Source organism: Lepus europaeus, chromosome 3 (genome assembly GCF_033115175.1).
Source record: "Lepus europaeus isolate LE1 chromosome 3, mLepTim1.pri, whole genome shotgun sequence".
Classification (NCBI taxonomy): domain Eukaryota; kingdom Metazoa; phylum Chordata; class Mammalia; order Lagomorpha; family Leporidae; genus Lepus; species Lepus europaeus.
The window spans coordinates 86,698,340-86,717,764 of record NC_084829.1 but is presented as its reverse complement, the minus strand read 5'-3'; the positions used below and the strand labels follow the sequence as shown (position 1 = coordinate 86,717,764).

The window sequence follows — 19,425 nt, the reverse complement described above, 5'->3', positions numbered from 1 at the left end:
CTCCCCTCGGAGAAGGGTACCTCCTTCTTTGATGGCCCCGTTCTTTCCACTGGGATCTCACTCACAGAGATCATTCATTTAGGTCTTTTTTTTTTTTTTTTTTTCCATGATATCTTGGCTTTCCATGCCTGCTATACTCTCATGGGCTCTTCAGCCAGATCTGAATGCCTTGAGGGCTGATTCTGAGGCCAGAGTGTTGATCAAACTCACTGTTTTTAAAAATTAAATCCAAAGAATCCAGGGTTTAAGAAGCATTACCATTTTATGTATGACCTTTTTCCTTGGAAATAATTATCGTTAACAATAATTAATACATTTTATATTTCATTTCTCATCTGTACACTGAATACATAGGATGGAGCTTCAGAAAGTTTGTGAGAAAATGGAATTTAAACGATATTTATTTTGGTGAAAAAAATGAAATCATGTGTAGTTTTTTCATTATATATATTTCCCATTAACCTTGTGAAGATCCCTTGTGTGTATATAGGTTTTATTTTGTTTCCAAATGGGATTATATATTTTTTAGAAAGTCTATCATTTAATAATTTTTTAAATATTTATTTTTTAAGATTTATTTATTTGAAAGGCAGAGTTACAGAGAGGCTGAGAGAGAGAGAGGTCTTCCATCTGTTGGTTCACTCTCCAGATGGCTGCAATTGCTGGAGCTGCACAGATCTGGAGCCAGGAGCCAGGAGCTTCTTCTGGATCTTCAACACAGGTGCAGGGGCCCAAGGACCTGGGCCAGCTCCTGCTGCTTTTGCAGGCTATAGCAGAGAGCTGGATTGGAAGTGGAGCAGCCAGGACTTGAACCAGTGCCCATATGGGATGCCAGCACTGCAGCTGGCAACTTTACCTGCTACACCACATCATCCGCCTCTATTTTCATTTGTAAGAGTTACAGAGAGAGAGAGAGGTCTTCTATCCGCTGGCTCACTCCTCAAAAGGCTGCAGCAGCCAGAGCTGGGCCAATCAGGAACCAGGAGCTTGTTCTGGGCCTCCTGCACAGGTTCAGGGGCCCAAGGACTTGGGCCATCTTCTACTGTTTTCCCAGATCGTGGCAGAGGGCTAGATTGGAAGTAGAGCAGTCAGGACTTGAATCGGCATCCATATGGGATGCTGGCACTGCCGGCAACATCTTTACCTGCTGCACCACAGTACCATCCTCTGGGTTATATTTTCCATACATTGCAAATTAGACACCTCTACCAGAATGCCTCATTCCTTTTAACAACTGAATAATTTTAAACACTGTGGCTATTTACTCCGAATTTCCAAGTGTTGACTTGCTGATAGATGTTTTTCTTGTTTTCTGTTTCCTAATGCTCATGCAATAATGCCATAGTGAATCTTCTTTTATGTGTGTAGATCTCTGGGTCATGTGAAACACATGAATATTTAACCTTCCTGACAGTGAAATGAGAGGATCAGAAGAAATGCTTCAAAAATTTGCTCTGTGCTGTGTCCCCACACCCTTAAGGAGCACACTGGAAATTGCCAGTCTCTCAATGTTTGCAGTAACTGTGGCCCTTTCTATTTTAAAGGACACCATTTGAGGGTTGTCAATATGAATCAACAAAGTGACACTGCAGACTTACTTGGAGGGTAAGTGTAGTTTAGTGCTTTTTTCCTTGTTATTTTATGTTTATTGCTTGAGGTAACAAAGTACTGTTTTTTCGTAATTCCCAAAACTAGCCTTGGAAAAATGTTCAAAAATTTGTACCCCTCTCCCCAAACAAACAGGGAAGTTTTTGAATCTTTTGGGTATTTAGATATTCCTATTCATTTTTTTTTTAAAGATTTATTTATTTATTTGAAAGGCAGAGAGAGAGACACACACACACACAGACACATCTTCCAACCTCTGTTTCACTCCCCAAATAGCCACAACTGCTGGGGCTGGGCTCAACCAAAGCCAGGAGTCAGGAGCTTCTTCCGGGTCTCCCGCATGGTTGCAGGGGCCCAAACATTTGGACCATCTTCCACTGCTTTTCCATGCTGAAGCAGAGAGCCAGATTGGAAGAGAAGCAGCTGGCACTAGAACCAGCCCCCTATATGGGATGATGGCACTGCAGGCGGAGGTTTAACGTTCTATGCCACAGCGCCGGGCCCGAGTGGGATCTTCTATCTGCTGGTTCACTCCCCAAGTGGTCACAATGGCTGGAGCTGGGCAGATCAGAATCTAGGAACCAGAAGCTTCTTCCGGATCTCCCTCATTGATGCAGGGGCCCAAGCACTTGGGCCATCTTCTGCTGCTTTTCCAGGCGTATTAGCAGGGAGCTGTTTTAGAAGTGAAAGAGCTTGGTCCTGAACCCGTGGCCATATGGGATGCCAGCACCACAGGCTGTGGCTTTACTCACTATGCCATGGTGATGGCCTCCTTTTAGTATTTTTGAAGGTATTATTTTCATGAACAATTTTAGTTTGTGCTGAAGGCTGAAAAAGTGGTGAACTCTATAGGCATATCTGATATTGAGCTGTACTGGGAACTTTGAGCTACTGCTTTAAAAAATCCTGAAATATATAAAATAGTAGAATTTATTTTCCTTTATTCTCTGTAGGGATTTTGCCAGAAAGTTCTTGCTTTTTCTTTTTCTGTTTCCTTCAGGACTATGTTGTTTGGTGGTAGCAGTGTTTTTTTCTTTTCTTTTTTTTTTTGGACACTGTCTCCTTTTCTGAGATCCTTTCTTGCTCTGAGAAGATTCTATTTTGGCAGGTTCCTTTCTGTGCTTTTCCATTTCTTATTTGTTATTATTATGCTCTACACCTAGACTTTTTTTTTCATTAGTTATGTACTAATTAAAGTTTTAGTATTTGTCTTTTTTTAAGATTTATTTAAGAGGTAGAGAGAAAGAGGGAGGTCTTCCATGCCCTGGTTCACTCCCTAAATGGCCGTAACAGCTGGAGCTGGGTTGATCTGGGGCCAGGAACCAGGAGCTTCTTCTGGGTCTCCCAAAGCACTTGAGCCATCCTGCACTGCTTTAACAGGCCATTAGCAGTGAGCTGGATTGGCAGTGGAGCAGCCAGACCTTCAGCTGGTCTCCATATGGAATGCTAATGCTGCAGGTGGAGGCTTAACATTACGCCATAGCGCTGGCCCCTAATCTATCTTTTTTTTTTTTTTTGGACAGGCAGAGTGGACAGTGAGAGAGAGAGAGAGAGAGAGAGACAGAGAGAAAGGTTTTCCTTTGCCCTTGGTTCACCCTCCAATGGCCACTGCAGCCAGTGAGGTGTGGCCGGCACACCGTGCTGATCTGAAGGCAGAAGCCAGGTGCTTCTCCTGGTCTCCCCTGGGGTGCAGGGCCCACGCACTTGGGCCATCCTCCACTGCACTCCCGGGCCATAGCAGAGAGCTGGCCTGGAAGAGGGGCAACTGGGACAGAATCCGGCGCCCCGACCGGGACTAGAACCCAGTGTGCCGCCACTGCTAGGTGGAGGATTAGCCTATTGAGCCACGGCGCCGGCCCCCTAATCTGTCTTAAAATCCATTACCTGCAACCTATCTCTCTTACTTCATTCTACCCTTAGTAGTTGTTTTTCCCTGATGATCTTACTATCTTCTTTTTATTTTATTTTGATTTAGTTAATTGATGTTCAATCTCCGTATTCGTTGAGGTATTTGGCAAAAGTTAATGGTAATACAAACAGCATTAATCTTGTGCTAACTGAAGATTGACTGGGTCCATCTCTTTGCCAAAGGATTTTTAGCATTATATCAGGACTGCAAATTCTTTTAAGTAATAGTGAGTACACAGCAGCGCTAACACAACAAGATTGGAATAAAAATGAGATTAACAATCTTGTGGGTGTTTGGCACAGCAGATAAGTCCGCTGCTTGGGTTTCTTACATCCTATATTAGAGTGCCTGGGTTTGAGTCTGGGCTTCACTTGCAGTTCCACATTTCTGCTAATGAGTATATTGTGAGGCATAATCCATGGCCCAAGTATTTGGGTCCCTGCCATACATGTGCGAGACCTTGACTGAGTTCCAGGATCCTAGCTTTGGCCTAGGCCAGCCCCTGTTGTTGTAGGTATTTTTCTTTGTCTCTCTGCCTTTCAAATAAAATGAAAGTAAGAACACAAATGAAAAAATATGATTAACAAGAATTTTTTTTGATGCCAACTTGTTGAACCAAATATATTCATTTTTCATTATTAATAGGTCAGAATTAGTTATTCAACAACAATGTTACATAGTAATTTTTAATTTTTGCATGGTTGGAAATATGCTTTGTTTTTTGTACTCTAGAATTACTAGAAAGTGATATATCAAATCTTTTTTTATTTTTTTGACAGGCAGAGTGGATAGTGAGAGAGAGAGAGAGACAGAGAGAAAGGTCTTCCTTTTTGCCGTTGGTTCACCCTCCAATGGCCGCTGCGGCCGGCGCATCTCGCTGATCCGAAGCCAGGAGCCAGGTGCTTCTTCCTGGTCTCCCACGTGAGTGCAGGGGCCAAGGACTTGGGCCATCTTCTGCTTTCCCAGGCCACAGCAGAGAGCTGGATCAGAAGTGGAGCTGCTGGGACTTGAACTGGCGCCATATGGGATGCCAGTATTGCAGGCAGTGGCTTTACCAGCTATTCCACAGTGCTGGCCCCCTTGTAATTTATGTTAATTGTATTTTGTGCGTTATCAAACCTGTTAAAAATAAGTTTATGTACCTAATGAGTTTGGATAGCAAATCAGAATCCTTTAGTTTGAAGATTTAAAAAGTTATTATATGGGGGCTTGCGCTATGGTGCATTGGATTAAAGCCCCTGCCTATAGTGCCAGCATCCCATATGGGTGCTGATTTGAGTCCCTGCCACTGCCATTCGACTTCTGATCCAGCTGCCTGCTAATATGCCTGGGAAAGCAGCAGAAGATGGCCCAAGTCCTTGGGCCTCTACACTCGTGTGGGAGACCCAGACGAGTCTCCTGGCTCCTGGCTTTGGATCGGCTCAACTCTGGCCATGATCCAGCCCATGGAAGACTCTCTCTCTCTCTCTCTCTCTCTCTTTTGCTCTCTCTCTCTCTCGCTCCCTCCCTCTTTATCTCCTTCCCTCTTTCACTCCCTCCCTCTGTGCCTCTCTACCTCTCTCTGTCTTTCAAATAAATAAAAAGAAATCTTTTAAGAAAAGTTATTATATGGGTAAGGACATTTAGAGTTAGGATATTAAGAGACCATCAGACTATTTCTATCACTACAGATGGCCACCTTTTTTTTTTTTTTTTTTAAAGATTTATTTATTTATTTATTGGAAAGTGTGAGAGAGAAAGAGAGATCTTCTGTCTGTTGGTTCACTCCATAGATGGCAACCCTGACCAGGGCTGGGCAAGGCTGAAGCCAGGAGCTTCTTCCTGGTCTCACACTTGCTAGTGGGGGCCCAAACACTTGATCCATCTTCTGCTGCTTTCCCAGGTGCATTAGCAGGGAGCTGGATTGGAAGCAGAGCAGCTAGGAGTTGAACTCTTGCCCATTTGGGATGCCAGTGCTGTGGGCCGCAGCTTTACCCATTACGCCAAAGAGCCAGCCCCCAAGATAGTGTTTCTTTATCATTTTACTTTCTCAGCATGCTTTATGTCTCTTAAGACTTTATGTTCTTCACATATCCTCATTATTTTATGTTGTTTTCATATGTTAGCCATTTCTTAGTGTGCTCTTATGTGTAGTTCCAGTGTGCATAATATGGAGAAGGTGAATTCTCTGTGGGGCACATGTTTTGAATCCCCATGTACTCCCTTGGCATTTCAGGAGCTCTGGGGAAGCCTTTTCTGCAGATGACACTTTGACTTTGCTCTGTAATAATGTATATTATTTCCTCAGTTGGCCCAGGTTTCATGTTGGTTCCTAGTTTTGCAGTTGATTTTATCTTTTTTTCTTCTCTGAAATATGTGCGTATATTTCATCAGTTGAAAAATTTTTTGACTTAACTATCTCTTAACCACTGTTCCAATTTTTAGTGAGCAAACTTTTCTTGTGAAGGGCTTGTCTAATTTGAAATATGAAACCACTTCTTTCATTAAATCTTGTTTTATTTTTTAAGATTTATTTATTTATTTCAAAGGCAGAGAGTTAGAGAGACAGAGGCAGAGGGAGAGGTCTTCCATCCACTGGTTAACTCCCCAGGTGGCTGTGATGGCTGGGCAAGCACTGATCTGAAGCCAGGAACGAGGAACTACTTCTGGGTCTCCAAGGACTTGGACCATCTTCTGCTACTTTCCCAGGCTAAAAGAGAGAACTGGATTGGAAGTCGAGCAGCTGGTACTTGAAATGGTGCCCATATGGGATACTGGCACTGCAGACAGTGGCTTTACATGCCACTACACAATGCTGGACCCTTACTAGTTCTACTAGTGACAACAGAGCCAAATAATAACAGTCCTTATTATATCAATGAGTCTTTGTACCACTCATTATATTCTGCCCTGTGTTGAGCCTTTTGTGTTAACTCACTTGGCCTTCTTAGCAGTCATGAGGCATGGATTGTTAAACTCCCATTTCACACATGAGAGGACTGTGGTACAGAGAGATTATCTGGTCACGTTAATGGCAGATCTAGAATTTGAGTCCAAGTAGTATTGTCCTGAATGTCTTTGTTCTTGTCTAGGACTGAGCTGCCTCTGTTAGCTTTGGGTCCCATTTATGCTGTTATCTTCAAGACTTGCAATTTTATTTAAATAGTAGGCATATTTTGTTTAATTTTTGGAAACTTCCACCCTTGTCATTATAGTTTATGGGAAGGAAGTATTTTTTTCTGCAAAGGGTCATGTGAATTTTATAACATCATTTATAAGCCATACAGAGTTATCAGCTTAAAAATTACCCTGTTATAGATGTATTGAATTTTTTTTATAGATTTATTATTTGAAAGGCAGAGTTACAGAGAGGCAAAGGTAGACAGAGCAAGGTCTTCCATGCAATGGCTGGAGCTGAGCCAATCCAAAGCCAGGAGCCAGGAGCTTTCTCTGGGTCTCCCACATGGTTGCAGGGGCCCATGGACTTGAGCCATCCTGTACTGCTTTCCCAGGCCACAGCAGAGAGCTGGATTGGAAGTCAAGCAGCCGGGTCTCAAACTGGCGCCCATATGGGATGCCGGCACTGCAGGTGGTGGCTTTACCCGCTATGCCACAGCACCAGCTCCGATCTATTTATTTATTTTTTAAAAGATTTATTTATTTATTTGAAAGTCACAGTTATACAGAAAGAGAGGATGAGGCAGCTAGAGAAATCTTCCATCTGCTGGTTCACTCCTCAGATGGCCACAACGGCTGGAGCTGAGCCAATCCGAAGCCAAGAGCCAGGAGCTTCTTCCAGGTTTCCCATGTGGGTGCAGGAGCCCAAGGTATTGGGCCATCTTCTGCTGCTTTCCTAGGCCATAACAGAGAGCTGGATGGGAGGTGGAGCAGCCAGGTCTTGAACTGGCGCCTATATGGGATGCCGGCACTGCAGACAGCGGTTTTACCTGCTACACCACAGTGCTGGCCCCCCGATTTATTTTGAATTTTAAATCCCACCTGTGGTTACCTTGGTAGGGCCAGATCAAATTTTTTTGTAGGCCTCATACAGCTTGTAAGCTGGATGTTCTCCTACCATATAAATCTAGTTCATCATCTTTTGCCAGATCCAAAACAATGGTCTTTTACCTTTGCTTCTTCCCCTATCTTCCCTCCAGTTTTTTTCTATTTAGTAGCTATACTCATCCTTTTAAAGTATCATCAGAAAACTGCTCTCTGCTTCAGATCCCTCCCCTGACTCTTCAGTCCATTTGGAATAAAACCTACAGGCTATATTTTGACCTTTATAATCTGGCACTAACAATCCTTTAACAAAATCTCTCTCCTTCACCAGTGCTGCTCAAATCTAGCCCTGCTCTATGTTGGACCTGGATGCTTGCTAGCCTTTGTGGCATCTCTGCCACCACTGATACCTACCTAGCTGACTTTTCTTGCTGGATTTGGATGTCCTTTAAATGTTCTCTTTTTCAACAAAGCCTTTCCTGATTTTGATGCTACCAGTACCTCTGTCACTTACTACTTCTGTTATCCTGCTTTATTTGTATTTGTAGCACTTAAACCACTACTTGGTATCTTACAGCAGATGTTTGTTTATTGTCTCTTTTATTAGGTGGGAGCAGAATCTTGTGGGTTTCATTGACTCAGTGCCCAAGACGTACAATAGGTGCTTGTTTTTGTTTAACAGATAGCGTAAAGAAAATGCTTTCACTAATGTGTTAGTGCTTAGGAATACAAATTAGGGGAAAGTGAAAAAGAATTTGTAGTTTGTATACCTTATCTCCTTCGAGCCAGATTCTTTACTACAGATGGTCAGTATCAGGACTCTGGGGTTTTACTCATCTCTTTGTCTTTCTCTCACAGGCCAATGAATTACTAATAAGAATCTGTGTGTTCTAATTAGACTGTACTCTCCTAAAAATATACTTTATTATCTTCTCAATTTTCAACCTACATTATTTGTCTTGGAAATGAAATTTAATCTCATTGTCCTTGAATTTTTATAGTATCTTAATCCACAGAAAGTTGTATGCTTAAGATTTTTCAGGGGCCAGTGCTGTGGCACAGTGGGTTAAAGCCTCAGCCTGCAGCACTGGCATCCCATATGGGCACTGGTTCGGGTCCCGGCTGCTCCACTTCCGATGTGGCTCTCTGCTATGGCCTGAAAGCAGTGAAAGATGGTCGAATTCCTTAGGCCCCTGCACCCTCATGGGAGACCTGGAAGAAGCTCCTGGCTCCTGGCTCCTGGCTCCGGATCTGCTTAGCTCTGGCCGTTGCGGTCATCTGGGGAGTGAACCCATTAGATGGGAGACTTCTCTCTCTCTCTCTGGCTCTACCTCTCTCTGTAACTCTGTATTTCAGATATATAAAATAAACTAAAAAAAAAAAAAAAAAAAAAAAGATTTTCCAGCAAGAATTAATGCTGTTTGGTCAATTTACAATTTAGCTGGAGCAGTATTTCTCAAGTTGTTTTCCTGTTACTCTCTTCATCTCCAATATTAAATTTAAATTTACTTAATTCTGTTGCCAGAGATTGAATAATTAGAGATATATCTGCCATTCATTTGTTCACTCCCTAAATGCCTGCAATGTATGTTGGGTGGAGTGAGGCTGAAGCCATGAGCTGGAAACTCAATCCAAGTGTGTCACATGAGTAGTAGGGAACCAAATCCTTGAACTGTCACTTGTTGCCTTCCAGGGTACATGCTTTAGCAGGAAGCCTGAATCAGGTATAGCTGGGATTTGAACACAGGGACTCTGATATGGGATATGGGCATCCCAAGGGATGTCTTATCTACTGTATGAAACACCTGCCTTCTGAGAAGTTAATGCTAGGAAATAAGAAAGAGGAGCTGGCACTGTGGCTTAGTGGGTAAAGCTGCCGCCTGCAGTGCTGGCATCCCATATGGGCACTGGTTTGTTTCCAGGCTGCTCCACTTCCTATCTAGCTCCCTGGTGATGCACCTTGCAAAGCAGTGAAGGGTGGCCCAAATCCTTGGGCCCTCTCCACCCGCATGGGAGGCCAAAATGGGGTTCCTGGCTCTTGGCTTTGGCTTGGCCCATTCCTGACCATTGCAGACATTTAGGGAGTGAACCAACGGACAGAAGATTTCTCTCTCTCTGCCGCTGCCTCTCCTTCTCTGTAACTCTGCCTTTCAAATAAATAAATCTTAAAAAAAAAAAAAAAAGAAGAAAGAACATCAATACTAAGAAATAAAAGTTGAACTTTGGAGGGTTTTGAGGACTACAAACCATTGCAATTGCCAATTAATTTTTATCCCTTTGAAATTAATATTGTCTGTGTTTTCTGCTCCTCCATTGAATATATGGGTTGAGTTCATTTATTTATTTAAGTAAGTGAATTTCAGATGCTGTATTTTTCTTCTAAAATGTCCTGAAAACTTTTTGGTGAATATAATAAAATATGGTTTGTCAGTAAGTCTTATGCCTGTTTATTTAAACATGATGATAAAAGAAATGACATTCCTTTTACTCCCCAACTAGGAATTTTCAATTTTTAAAAGATATTATTTGAAAGTCGGAATGACAGGGAGAGAGGGAGGGAGGGAAGGAGAAAGAGAGAGAAAGAGGGAGAGATCATCTTCTGCTAGTTCATCCCCCAAGCTAAATGGGAAGGCTGTGCCAGGCTCAGGCCAGGAGCTGGGAACTTCATCCAGGTCACCCGTGTGGGTTCAGGGGTCCAAGTGCTTGTGCCATCTTCTGCTGGTTTTCCAGATGCATTAGCGGGTAGCTAGATCAGAAGTGGAGCAGCTGGGACATGAACTGCCACTTACATGGGATGCTGGTACTGCAGATGGCAGCTTTACCTGCTGTCTCACAGCACCGGCACCAAGGAATTTTCAGGTTTTTTTTTTTTTTTTTTTTTCATAATAATGTTCATGTAATAATAGTTACCTTTAATGTAAACCCTCTGACCTGTTGTGGGGAAAATAGATTATAATTTAAAACTTTAATATAGATTTAGCAAACTTTGATAGTATTTCTGATTTTGCTTATTATGAACCAAGCTTTTTAATTTTCCATTAGCTTTAGAATGTTTTGAATCACATTTACTTTTTGTTTCAGTTACAAACCAGTGGACCCTAAGCTGATTTGGCTGCCCCTACGGGAGGCATTTGAGGAACTCTTTGCCCAGACATTTTCCAAGAAACAAAACTTTACATTCTTGGGGCACATTCAGACCTGTTACAGGCAGAAACGGTGGCATGATCTTCTCAAACTGATGCAGCATGTGCACAAGTCTGCTATTAACAAGGAGGCAAAAGAGAGTGAACCTGGTAAGGATATGAACCAGGTTGGTGGGAGGCATGCTGGTGGGAGGGCATGAGGCTGATAGCAGATTATAGAATCTAGAGAATATTTGGGGGAAGCGGAAATAAGCAAGACATACTGGAGCTTTCTAGGGTTATGACAGAGGTGACAAATACTGCAGTTTTGCTGCCTTCATTCTAGGCATTAGTCCTGCATAAACAGATGCTGATGTATGTCTGAGTGCCGCTTCCCTAGTGGTCAGTTACTCCAGTGTCCTCAGTGTAGAAGGCTACTTTTTCTTTTTTTTTTTATTTGGAAGGTAGAGTTATAGACAATGAGAGAGAGAGAGAAAGGTCTTCCTTCCATTGATTCACCCCCCGAATGGCCACTACGGCCGATGCTGCGCCGATTCGGAGCCAGGAGCCAGGAGCCAGGTGCTTCTTCCTGGTCTCCCATGCGGGTGCAGGGCCCAAGGACCTGGGCCATCCTCCACTGCCCTCCCGGACCACAGCGGAGAGCTGGACTGGAAGAGGAGCAACTGGGACTAGAACCCGGCGCCCATATGGGATGCCGGCGCTGCAGACGGAGGATTAACCAAGTGAGCCACGGTGCCAGCCCTAGAAGGCTACTTCTCAATAGCTAGATTCCAATGCGAGGGCACTTTGGGTAGCTCAGCAGACTTCTCTGTGCTTCCTATACAAAGTGTCGTAAGATTAACTGCTTCAAAGTGTTGTTGGGAGGGATAAATGATTCAATTAACAGAAATGCATTTGCACCTGAGTGATCCAATTAGCATTCCAGTTGGCACAGGGTAAGCCTTTGGACTTGGTTTTTTATGCTTATGTCTAAAGTGATTAATTTTTGTGTGGGTTTCACTAATTTCATTCTTTTGATGTGCTGAAAGTTGTATGCATTATAACTTAACTCTTGTCTTTATTCTTTTGTAGGGTTACTTTTAAAGGAGAAGTGGGAAACATTTGGTCTTAGACTCAGCCATGCCCAACAGCAGATGAAAATGACTGAAAATGCTCTATTGTTTGCATTTGTAGAGGTATTCTACTTTAGTTACTTAGGTTAAGGGAATGTTGATTTGATTTAAAATGTCATTTTATATATGTTACTTTATGTATTCTTTCAGTTGTTAAAATATGGTGTTTTTAGTGCTTGTTTAACACTTAAAAAACACTTAATGAAATATGATTTAGAGGAAATATTTTGGAAAATATCCTTTATAGTAATTAAAGGATCTTGATAATCACCATTATTATTGTTTATAAAGAAGCATTTGGGGGCCAGCATGGTGGTATAGCGGGTAAAGCTGCCACTTGCAGTGCTCGCATCACATATGGACCCCGATTTGAGTCCCGGCTGCTCCACTTCCCATCCAGCTCTCTGCTATGGCCTGGAAAAGCAGTGGAAGATGGCCCGAGTCCTTGGGACCCTGCACCCACATGGGAGACCTGGGGAAAACTCCTGGCTCCTGGCTTTAGATCGGTGCAGCTCTGGCTTTTGCAGCCATCTGGGGAGTGAACCAGCAGATGGAAGACCTCCCCCCGCGCCCGCCCCCCCACCCCCCGCTCTGTATAACTCTGACTTTCAAGTAAATAAATAAATCTTTTTTTTTTTAATTTTTTTTTTTTTTTTTTTTTTTGACAGGCAGAGTGGACAGTGAGAGAGAGACAGAGAGAAAGGTCTTCCTTTTGCCGTTGGTTCACCCTCCAATGGCCGCCGCGGTAGCGCGCTGCGGCCGGCGCACCGCGCTGTTCCGATGGCAGGAGCCAGGTGCTTCTCCTGGTCTCCCCTGGGGTGCAGAGCCCAAACACTTGGGCCATCCTCCACTGCACTCCCTGGCCACAGCAGAGAGCTGGCCTGGAAGAGGGGCAACCAGGACAGGATCGGTGCCCCGACCGGGACTAGAACCCGGTGTGCCGGCGCCGCAAGGCGGAGGATTAGCCTGTTGAGCCAAGGCGCCGGCCTTTTTTTTTTTTTTTTTAAAAGAAGCCTTTGAGGACAACTAGTGAACTGTCTTCATTTGTAGTCTTGAGAAAGAGACACAGACATTCATTCATTGAGTATTTGGGTAAGAGCAAGCCCAGGCTTAATCATGAGTGTGACAGACATTGGGATCCATTCATTTCAGAGATCCAGTTTGATTCTAGGTAGGGCAAGGCTATCTCTATTGTTCGTGGTTCTGTGATCCTATGGGAGAGATCAACTTGTTTAATATTCATGACTTGTTTCTATGATGCTCTTTAAACTAGAGGAGATAGGAGTCTTACTTGATTTTGTGTTTCAACCATATGTCCATGGTGTGGGAAATTTTGTCATAATTGATACATGTTGATATAGTTCTTTATTTTAAAAAGATGTATTTATTTATTTGAAACAGTGATAGGGGAGAGATACAGAGAGAGTAAGATCTACCGTCTGCTTGTTGACTGAGCTAACAAAGTTCCTTGGCTGTGGAAACCAGCTGGCCTGCAACAGCTAGTTCTAGACCAGACCAGGCCAGAGCCAGAGCCAGGAACTCCAGCATCTTCTTCATAGGTAGCAGGGTCCCAAGAACTTGGGCCATTATCCATGCCTTCCTAGGTGGTTTAGCAGGAAGCTGGATTAGAAGCAGAGCAGCTGGGACTTGAACCAGAGCTTTGATAATGGGATGCTGGTGTTGGAATTGGTTACTTAACCTGCTGTGCCACAATGCCTAACTCAATGTGATTATTTCTAAAATAACTGATTAAAATATCAAATGCTTTCTAAAGAAATCTTACATATATATATATATATTTTTTTTTAAGATTTATTTATTTTTATTTGAAAGTCAGAGTTACACAGAGAGAGGAGAGGCAGAAAGAGAGAAAGGTCTTCCATCTGATGGCTCACTCCCCAATTGGCTGCAACAATTGGCGCTGCACCGATCCGAAGCCAGGGGCCAGGAGCTTCTTCGGGTTTCCCATAGCGGGTGCAGAGGCCCAAGGACTTGGGGCATCTTCTACTGCTTTCCCAGGCCCTAGCAGAGAGCTGGATCAGAAGTGGAGCAGCTGGAACCAGAACCGGCACCCATATGGGATGCCAGCACTGCAGGCCAGGGCATTAACCCTCTGTGCCATAGTGCCAGCCCCTATTTTTCTTTTTTTAAAAAAGATTTATTTATTTGAAAGAGTTACACAGAGAGAGGAGAGGCAGAGATAGAGGTCTTCCATCTGCTGGTTCACTCCCCAATTTGCCGCCACCGCTGAGGCTGTACCATTCTGAAGCCAGGAGCTTCATCCGGGTATCCCATGTGGGTGCAGGGGCCCAACGACTTGGGCCATCTTCTACTGCTTTCCCAGGCCCTAGCAGAGAGTTGGACTGGAAGTGGAGCAGCTGGGACTAGAACCGGCATCCATTTGGGATGCCAGCACTTCAGGTGCTGGCCCCAAGAAGGCTTATATTTTATGACTTAATTTTATAACTCCAGTGCACTGGAGTTAATACATTTGTTCTGGCTTATTTTTCTCAAATTTGTGGATGATTCTTTATTAGAATAAACATTAAGACAAAAATATGAATCTGTTTACTAAAAACAGTTTTGATATTGTGTCACCTGATTGGATGTTAAGAAATGTTTTTCTCCTGTGGTGCCGGCACACTGGGTTCTAGTCTCGGTTGGGGCGCCGGATTCTGTCCTGGTTGCCCCTCTTCCAGGCCAGCTCTCTGCTGTGGCCCGGGAGTGCAGTGGAGGATGGCCCAAGTCCCTGGGCCCTGTACCTGCATGGGAGACCAGGAGAAGCTCCCGGCTTCGGCTCAGCGCGGTGCGCCGGCCACAACCCGCCAGCCGCAGCGGCCATTGAACCAACGGCAAATGGAAGACCTTTCCCCTTTCCCTCTGTCTCTCTCACTCTCACTGTCTCACTATCCACTCTGCCTATCAAAAAAAAAAAAAAATGTTTTTCTACCTCTTGAAAATAGATGCAGATAAAATCAGTGGACTGGTGCTGAGGATAGATTGATTGCTTTACTCCTCATCAACCACAAGAGTCTCCTAACTGTATACTTTTGGTTTAGACATTTGTCTGATTTTGGTATACACATAGCCTTATGCTATATTTATTTTGGGTGCTTGTAATTAGTATTTTTTTAAAGATTTATTTATTTTACTTGAAAGAATTACACAGAGAGAGGAGAGGCAGAGAGAGGTCTTCTATCCGATGGTTCACTCCCCAATTGTCTGCAAGGGCCAGAACTGCACCGATCCGAAGCCAGGAGCCAGGAGCTTCTTCCGGGTCTCCCATGTGTGTGCAGGAGCCCAAGCACTTGGGCCATCTTCTACTGCTATCCCAGGCCATAGCAGAGAGCTGGATGGGAAGTGGAGCAGCCAGAACTCAACTGCTGCCCATATGGGATGCCGGTGCTTCAGGCCAGAGTGTTAACCCACTGTGCCGGCCCATTTAATTTGTGTTTGTATGAGTTTAAACACCTGAATACAATGTAAGTTTTCATATACCTGGCCATCCATATAATGAGAAGATCCAGTTTATTGCCTCTCACTATTAGGCTCTTTTAGTTATTTAGAATGTTAACTTGATCTGAACTTTGCTGACTTGTTGGCAGTGAAGACCTAGGTTCATTGAGTGGAAGAGATTGGTGCTTGCATAACAGCTCTTTGTGAATGTGTGTGTATTTGAAATGAAATCTTAACATGTCATTTTTACCTTCTAGGGTACGTTAGCTCAGGCAGTAAAGAAAGGAGAATGGATCTTGTTGGATGAGATTAATCTGGCTGCTCCTGAAACATTAGAATGCCTGAGTGGTTTACTGGAAGGATCCTCAGGCTCCTTGGTGTTGCTGGATCGAGGAGACACAGGTAGTGCTTCATCCTCTTGAGGTTTGAGTTGGTGCCAAGTCTTTTGGCCACTTCATAGTGAGATTCTTTTGATTGCATGAATTTTGTGGACCTCCTAATGGAATTTATTTCTTCTTAGATATCAGTTTTTTGCAAAGTTCATCGAATTATCAGGTGGTATGGGGAATGGAAAGAAGATGATAGTTTGTCATGGCATCTGGGTTTTGCAATTAGATAGGCACACACTTTAGCAAACTATATCCAGGTGGGTTGTGGTAAAAGATAATTAACAGTGAAGAAACACAGCATAAGAGACTGGAATGACAGCACAGGTTTATTTTTAAATATACAGGTCTGAGAAATGATTTGGGGGGTGGTTACTGAAATAAACAAGGGTGATAAAAAGAGCCAGGGCTTCGGTGAATTTGGAGCATGTTTCTTGAGGGTCCTCAAGTCGCAAGTCACTTGATTGTTATAAGTTGTTGAGAATTTATGATGTTGCTTGTTACAGAGCCACTGGTTCGTCATCCTGATTTTCGCTTATTTGCCTGCATGAATCCAGCTACTGATGTGGGCAAAAGAAATCTCCCACAAGGAATAAGAAACAGGTAAGGGGATGGTTCCTAGATAATTTCTTATTTTTTCTTAATTTCTATTTATTGATAGATGAGTAATGGTAATGTGACCAAACATCAGCACAAGTTGGGAACTTCTTTGGGCTCTGTTAGAGGAATCATAGTTCTGTTATTGTTAGATTCTTTAGGTTTTTATAAATAGTAGGCAGAAGGGAAGTCTGGAATACTATAGAACTCTTTTCTTTGGGTTGTTAGTATAACAATGGCTCATGAATATTGCTGAAAACAAAAAATCTTCCCTTCTTCTGATAGCCTCTTAGTTATCAGAAAGACTTCATCTAACACTGTTAACAGTGTAAGTGCATAGTCTGCACAAAGCTAATGATCTGTAAAAGGCCTTTTCAGTTTTTATCACCTAGCACTGATAAACCCAGTATTTCATTGTTGATATCTTTTATTTTTAATATTTTGGAACAGTAGATAATCAGATTTATTTTTGATAACCTTTTGTTTCATTTGGAGTTTTAAAATTAGTGATAAGCATCTTTAAGATCCTCTCTCATCATTGTAAAAGCAATGAAATTAAGCACATTTTATATACTATATTAAGGTGTTTGTGTTCTTGTGCATCCATATTGTTTTTGATGGTAAGAAGCTTATTATTTGTTGTAGATATTTTTCATTACATGTTGTTAGGATCAGAAACACTTAAAATTGAGGTTAAGCTTTTTTGTTTTTGTAATTGTTTATTCTCATAAGACTACATGTAGATGATTTATTGCACAGAATAACAAAATAATAGAATTACAATATTTTTATATAACAGTTACATTATCTTTTATTCCATTGTGATCAGTTTGTATCTCAAATTGAAACACACTAAAATTGTTTTGAGATATATTTTATATTACAAGCTTATGAAACTTCCTATTGTGTTATTTTTTACCACTGCTGTATTAACTCTAAAAAGTGGTTTTTATGTAATAATTGTCTTATAGGTTCACAGAACTTTATGTAGAAGAATTGGAAAGTAAAGAAGACTTACAAATTCTTATTGTGGATTATCTGAAAGGATTGAGTGTGAACAAGAGCATAGTGCAAGGAATTATAAAGTAGGTTCTCTATGACTTTCTTTGGAAACTTCAAAAATTTGTTACATATAGGTACATACACACATACTCACAGACTTTCCTCTTTATTTTTTGCTTCTAACTTGTGAAGACTGATGGAAGGATTGTTATTTAAATTTTTGTTTTCATGTAGAACCTTATAAGACCTCCCTCAGGTTTTCCTAAGAACTGCCTGGGAAGATTGGGACATTTACCTATGTGAATAAACAATTATATGATGTTCTCCCAATTACCTTTGTATTCCTAGCTAAGAATTTAAATTTCTTGAGAAGATCTAAAGGGCTCCCATTCTGATCTGTCTTAATGAAATCTTTTCTGTTTTCAGTTTCCTTGCTGGCTATTTGGGATTTAAGAGGGAGAAGTTCGATAGAATTAATGAGTCAGGTTTGGAATTAAAGAGGCTTAGGTGAATAAATTTTAGAGTGGTTATGTAGCTTGGTGCTTTAATATGACTCATATTCCCAGTATTTTTCTGTACTACATGGGAAGTATACAGTCCTTAGTGTCAGAAAATCTGAATTCTAGTAATGGTTTTCCCAGGAACTAATTGTATCATTCTAGGCAAAGGTCTTACTTCACATGCTGCTCTGTATAGAAGAAAATACTGTGTGGAGGGGCAAGTGTTGTGGTATAGGTGGTCACGGTGTTGCTCCGGACACCTGTAAAGCACATTCGTGTGCCTGGTTTGAATCTTGGCTACTCTGCTTCCAGTCCAGTTTGCTGCAAGTACATCTGGGAGGCAGCGGGTGATGGCTTAAATACTTGAGTCCCTGTCTTCCATGTGAGAGATGAGAGCTGAAGCTGCTGCTTCAGCTTGGCCCAGCTCTGGCTGTTGCTTGCATTTGGGAAACGAAACACTGGATGGAAGATCTCAGACTGTCTGTTTCTCCCTCTCTCTCTGTTATTCTACCTATCAAATAAGTAAATAAATAAATCTTAAAAAATTGGTAAGTAAAAAATACAATATGAAATGGAGTTGAAATAGGATCATGATAGTGTTTTACTGTGCATTTTTTTCCACTTAAATTTAAACAATTATCTTTTAAATGTCCAAGTGATGGCTATACTGTAAATAAGCAAGGTGAAGTCCTGATTCTACATACCTGGGTTTGATACCCATACCCTGCTCTGGGACCAGTCTCCAGCATTCTTGATAATGCATATCCTGAGAGGCAGCAGGTGATGCATCAAGTAGTTGGGGCCCTGACACTCATGTGGGAAATCTTTATTGAGTTCTCTGCTCCCATCTTTAGCCCCAGCAGTCAGATACATTAAGGGAGTGAGTCAGTGAATGAGAGATTTCTCTTTGTCTTTGTCTTCAGATAACTAAAGAAGTGATTATCTTCCAGCAAAATAAACTAATTAATTTTAAAAAGCCAAAAATCCTGGTTTTCCTCACAGAACTTGAACTGTAGAGGTGAAAATTTTTGGTTTGGATAACTGAATATAAAACATGAATATAACTGAAAATGAAACTGAGTAAGAGATCAAAAGAAGGCCTGGAGTCCTATTTTATATTAGCTCATCAAGAAGGAATTGTTTCAAAAGGAATACCTTGTTAGATTGCAAAAAGACAAAAAGCAGATCTCATTTGGGCAGAACTGTTATTTCGCCAGTGACACATACTTGATTCCATTGATCTTGTAGTAACTGATTGTGAATGTCACGGAATTTTGAAGTGAACAAATTCACGTTTCAGTCTGAACCTTCTCCATATAGTCATCTTCTGGACTTCTGCAGTGTGGTAATGATAAGAGTAATTGCGTGATTTTGATCCTTTTGTCATTACTGATTATAGCTGTAATTGTAGCTTTCCTAAACATCCTGATCTCTTATCTCTGTGCTGCTTCTTTTTTTAAAAAAAAAAAGATTTTATTTATTTATTTGAGAGGTAGAGTTACAGACAGAGGGAAAGACAGAGAGAAAGGTCTTCCTTCCGTTGGTTCACTCCCCAAATGGCTGCAACAGTCAGAGCTGAGCCGATCTGAAGCCAAGAGCCAGGTGCTTCTTCCAGGTTTCCCATGTGGGTGCAGGGGCCCAAGTACCTGGTCCATCCTCCACTGCCTTCCCTGGCCACAGCAGAGAGCTGGACTGGAAGAAGAGCAGCCGGGTCTAGAACTGGCACCCATA

General features: G+C 42.2%; 1 protein-coding gene across 1 annotated transcript in view; it reads left to right on the top strand.

Moving 5' to 3' along the window:
* Positions 1 to 19,425, top strand: part of MDN1 (midasin AAA ATPase 1) — a 177,356-nt gene that overhangs the window by 46,976 nt on the left and 110,955 nt on the right. Inside the window, exons 15-20 of the mRNA XM_062186507.1 lie at positions 1,545 to 1,605; positions 10,580 to 10,791; positions 11,713 to 11,816; positions 15,467 to 15,611; positions 16,102 to 16,198; positions 17,164 to 17,277. Of these exons, the coding sequence (XP_062042491.1) occupies positions 1,545 to 1,605; positions 10,580 to 10,791; positions 11,713 to 11,816; positions 15,467 to 15,611; positions 16,102 to 16,198; positions 17,164 to 17,277 (733 nt within the window). The remainder of the gene's footprint in view (positions 1 to 1,544; positions 1,606 to 10,579; positions 10,792 to 11,712; positions 11,817 to 15,466; positions 15,612 to 16,101; positions 16,199 to 17,163; positions 17,278 to 19,425) is intronic.